Below are 4,581 nucleotides of genomic sequence, written 5' to 3'. Positions count from 1 at the left end.
CTGCAGGCGGAGAAGGGGCTGCAGTTCGACCCGGGGACCAAGAACGTGACGGCGCTGCTGCTGGAGGGGCGGGAGCTGGAGGCCCGGGTCATCATACTCTCCGCCAGGTGAGGCCAGGCTGGGCCGTCCACCCCGGCCCCCTCGGGGCCAGGCCCAGGGTGCGCCCTGCTGATGTAGGGCTTTGCCTCCCAAACGCCCCCTGCCCCCCACACGCACACACAGGGCCTTGAGGACAGCAGAGGGATAAGCCCCTGCCCTTAAGAAGGCAGAGGTGGTCTGGGCAGTAGTGGCTGACTGGGGTTCCGGGAGCTGGTCAGGGAGGGGTCCCAGGGAGGGGACGAGGGGCCTGCAGAGAAGGCCCACGGCAGGGAGAGGCCGGGGCCCTGGGGTGGAAGGGTTGGAGCGGCCGGACTAGGCAGCTACGAGAAGAGAACCGGTTAGGGACCTAACCCCTGGCTGCTGCTGGAGGGGCCTGGCCCCACCGTGACCTTGGAGCTGAGCCCCAGTAAAAGCCTGCCTTTGTGCAAATGCCTCTGTCCTGCGAAGGGAAGGCCAAGCCGCCAGAAATAGGAAACGGCAGTGCCCTGCCCCGTGGGACATGGGGGGCCTGGGAGACCCACCCCACTGTCCGCCTGTCCCAGAAGCTTTGCAGGCTCCAGTGGGGGTGAGACCCGGGGTGCCCCGCCTCCCGTCTCCCCGGGATGGAGCCTGCTCCTTGGGCTGGAAGGCAGTGAGCAGGCACTAATCCCCGACCAGGCACACACAGCACACGCACTCACACACATCCACTGAACACACAGCACCCACATGCTGTCCACACATGCACTGCACACACATGTGCACGCGACCCGCTTCTCTGCCCTCGTGTACACATGTATGTGCCACATACACAGGACACTCACACACACATAGGCAACCGCCACACACCACACACGCACACTCACAGGACACTCATATACACACACAGGCAACCGCCACACACCACACACACACACTCACAGGACACTCATATACACACACAGGCAACCGCCACACACCACACACGCACGCACTCACAGGACACACACACACACACAGGCAACCGCCACACACCACACACACACACACTCACAGGACACTCATATACACACACAGGCAACTGCCACACACCACACACGCACGCACTCACAGAACACACACACACACACAGGCACACCGCCACATACCACACACACACGTGCTCACAGAACACTCACACACACACACACACAGGCACACCGCCACACACCACACACGCACGCGCTCACAGGACACTCATATACACACAGGCAACCGCCACACACCACACACACACACACTCACAGGACACTCGAACACACAAACAGGCACACCTCAACACACCACACACACACACTCACAGGACACTCATATACACACAGGCACACCGCCACACACCACACACACACACACTCACAAGACACTCGAACACACACAGGCACACCGCCACACACCACACACACACACTCACAGGACACTCACACACACACACACAGGCACACCGCCACACACCACACACACACACACTCACAGGACACTCGAACACACACAGGCACACCGCCACACACCACACACACATGCACTCACAGGACACTCGACCATACACAGGCACACCGCCACACACCACACACACACACACTCACAGGACACTCATATACACACAGGCACACCGCCACACACCACACACACACACACTCACAAGACACTCGAACACATACAGGCACACCGCCACACACCACACACACACACACTCATAAAACACTTGAACACGTACAGGCACACCTCAACACACCACACACACACGCACTCACAGGACACTCACACACACACACAGGCAATTGCCACACACCACACACACACACTCACAGGATACTCGAACACACACAGGCAACCGCCACACACCAAACACACACGCACACACAAGACACTCATATACACACAGGCACACCAGCACACACCACACACGCACGCAATCACAAGACACTCGAACACACAGGCACACCTCAACACACCACACACACACACTCACAGGACACTCACACACACACACACACACACACACAGGCACACCACACACACACGCACTCACAAGACACTCAAACACATACAGGCACACCGCCACACATCACACACACACACACTCACAGGACACTCACACACACACACACACAGGCACACCGCCACACACCACACACACACACACTCACAGGACACTCACACACACACAGGCAACCGCCACACACCACACACACACACACTCACAAGACACTCATACACACACACAGGCACACTGCCACACACCACACATACACACACTCAAGACACTCGTACCCACACAGGCACACCGCCACACACCACACACACACACTCACAAACACGTGCTCACCTAGACACATGAGCAGACACACCACACCGGCACACGCCCCACAGTGGCACACATGTGCTCACAAACATAGACGTGTGTGCCACACAGCGCACAGGCCCTGCGCATGCACATACACTGCCCACCGAGGCACAGCGTTCACCAACCACATGCCCACCTCTTGAATCCACTCACGGCCTCTGGATTTCAAGTGGGAAGGAATCCGTGCCCTCACACACAGGACCTTGGAGCAGAGAGGCCAGAGTCCCACGGCAGGAGGAAACCAGCCGGCCCGGCACAGTCCGCCCCTGGAGCCCAGGGATGCCAGCAGTCCCCTGGGCAGGGCCGCTGCAGCCCTGGCTCACCCTGTCCCCAACCCGACACCCCCGTCTCCTCCTCACGAAGTTTGTTGAGAGCATTTTGCAGAGAAACCTCGTTAAGCCAGTCTTAAATTTTGACGAGTTTTCTATTGAGCATGTCAGAATTTCTAATTTGTTTCCAAAACTTTTTTTAAAAGTAATCCTCCTGAAATTGTCTTTACTGGGATCAGTTATTTCCATAAAACCGTTTGACGTCGATCAGGCTTTTGTCTGCAACTGCTTTCCTGAAGGTATCGATTTACACAGACACAAGCATAGGTGTGTGCTCACCACCAAGTCCAACCTCACAGACTTGGATGGTGTCAAGCAAACGGGCCTCTCCACCAGGCTTTGGGGGTGCCGCGCCCCGACATGCACGCGCTGGTGCTGCCGGCCGTCTTGGCTGGGTGCAGCCTGAAGCACCTCTATTTTGGGTGGCGTTCTTGTTTAAAGCAAACACTGAAGGTTTGGATCTTTCCCTGAGAGAATTGGGGCTGACCCCCTAGGGTCCCTAGAGCTGCCTGGGTTTTCTGCATCAGCCGTTGTAAAAATAACCCCGCCCTCGGACCATCTCCTGAACTGCATTGTCCCCCGCTGCCCATGCATTAGAGAAGCAAAGTGTCCGTCGTGTCCGGGGTCAAGTTCCACCCTGCAGGGAAGAGGAGGTGGGAGTGCCATCAGGCCCAGGGTGCTTGTCCTGACCAGGGGGGGGCCCAGCCCTAGGGGGCGGGGTCCACAGAGGCTCAGCTGTGAGGAAACACCAAGAGCTCAGGGCAACGTGTGCCTACAAGGTGAGGCCTGTGCTCTGTCCTGCCAGGGGCTCTGCCCTGGCTGGCAGGGAGAGCACCCAGGGCTGGGCACCCAGAGGTGCTTGTTCAGACTCCAAAAGGGAGAGCAGGTGCCCTCATCCCCTCAGTGGCTTCTGCTGCAAGGCTCAGGGCAGCACCCTGGCACTTGGTCCCAGCAGCATCCAGAAAGGTCCCAGCCTTTCAGTTCACAAGTTCAGGCATGGAACAAGAGGGGTGTGGTTTGCCCAGGAAACTGCAGGAGCACGGGCTCAGGGGTGGATTATCAGACATAGACCTGACCCTCTGCTTCCCACCGTGTACCTTGGCTCCTCAGTCCCTGTCCTGCCAGGGATCATGTTCTGCCTGCCTCACAGAGAGGTTCTGAGAATTAAATACAAAGGTGCGTGGAAAGCATTCAGAATAGTGTCTGGTACGGGTGAGCAAGTTATCCATCAATAATGAGCCACCACCATCCGTGTCACCCTAACCCTGTCCACAAGAGCAGGGGGCCAGCAAGAGACCTCTGGCAAGCTCTGGGGGTCTGGGCCCCACCGCATCACTTCGGGGCTAGTCTTCGGGCCCAGGTGCAGTGCCGGCTGAGGGAGGGCCGGGTGGGGGCTGCCCCCATCTCTGCAGTGCCTCCAGAGCTCCCTGCAGACGAGGGGCGGGGGGGGAGAGGCAGGGGAAGGACACGCTGTGGAGGGGGACCTGGGAGTCGAGCAGCCGCCGCCGGCCGCGGGTGGGGAGAGCTGGAGTCCTGGCCGTCACCCCGCTCTGCCCCACAGCGAGGACGACGCTGCCACCGTGTACCGCGCAGCCGCGATGCTGAACATGACGGGCTCGGGGTACGTGTGGCTGGTGGGGGAGCGCGAGATCTCGGGGAACGCCCTGCGCTACGCCCCGGACGGTGAGTGCTGGGCTCCCGGATCCCGGTGGGCAGGGGTCCCCCGCGGGCTCTAAGCCAGCTCTCGCCCCAGGCATCATCGGGCTGCAGCTCATCAACGGCAAGAACGAGTCGGCGCACATCAGCGACGCC

The 4,581-nt window shown here is 59.4% G+C and overlaps 1 protein-coding gene across 1 annotated transcript in view; it reads left to right on the top strand.

Annotated features, from left to right (window-relative positions):
* GRIN1 (glutamate receptor, ionotropic, N-methyl D-aspartate 1) overlaps positions 1 to 4,581 on the top strand; it is a gene marked incomplete at its 5' end in the record, with an annotated part of 17,470 nt that overhangs the window by 4,317 nt on the left and 8,572 nt on the right. The window contains 3 exon segments of the mRNA XM_010835825.1: positions 7 to 107; positions 4,331 to 4,452; positions 4,523 to 4,578. Of these exon segments, the coding sequence (XP_010834127.1) occupies positions 7 to 107; positions 4,331 to 4,452; positions 4,523 to 4,578 (279 nt within the window).

Source organism: Bison bison, unplaced genomic scaffold (genome assembly GCF_000754665.1).
Source record: "Bison bison bison isolate TAMUID 2011002044 unplaced genomic scaffold, Bison_UMD1.0 scf7180017845572, whole genome shotgun sequence".
Lineage (NCBI taxonomy): Eukaryota > Metazoa > Chordata > Mammalia > Artiodactyla > Bovidae > Bison > Bison bison.
Note: the sequence above shows the minus strand (reverse complement) of the source record. Positions and strands in the feature narration are given on the sequence as shown.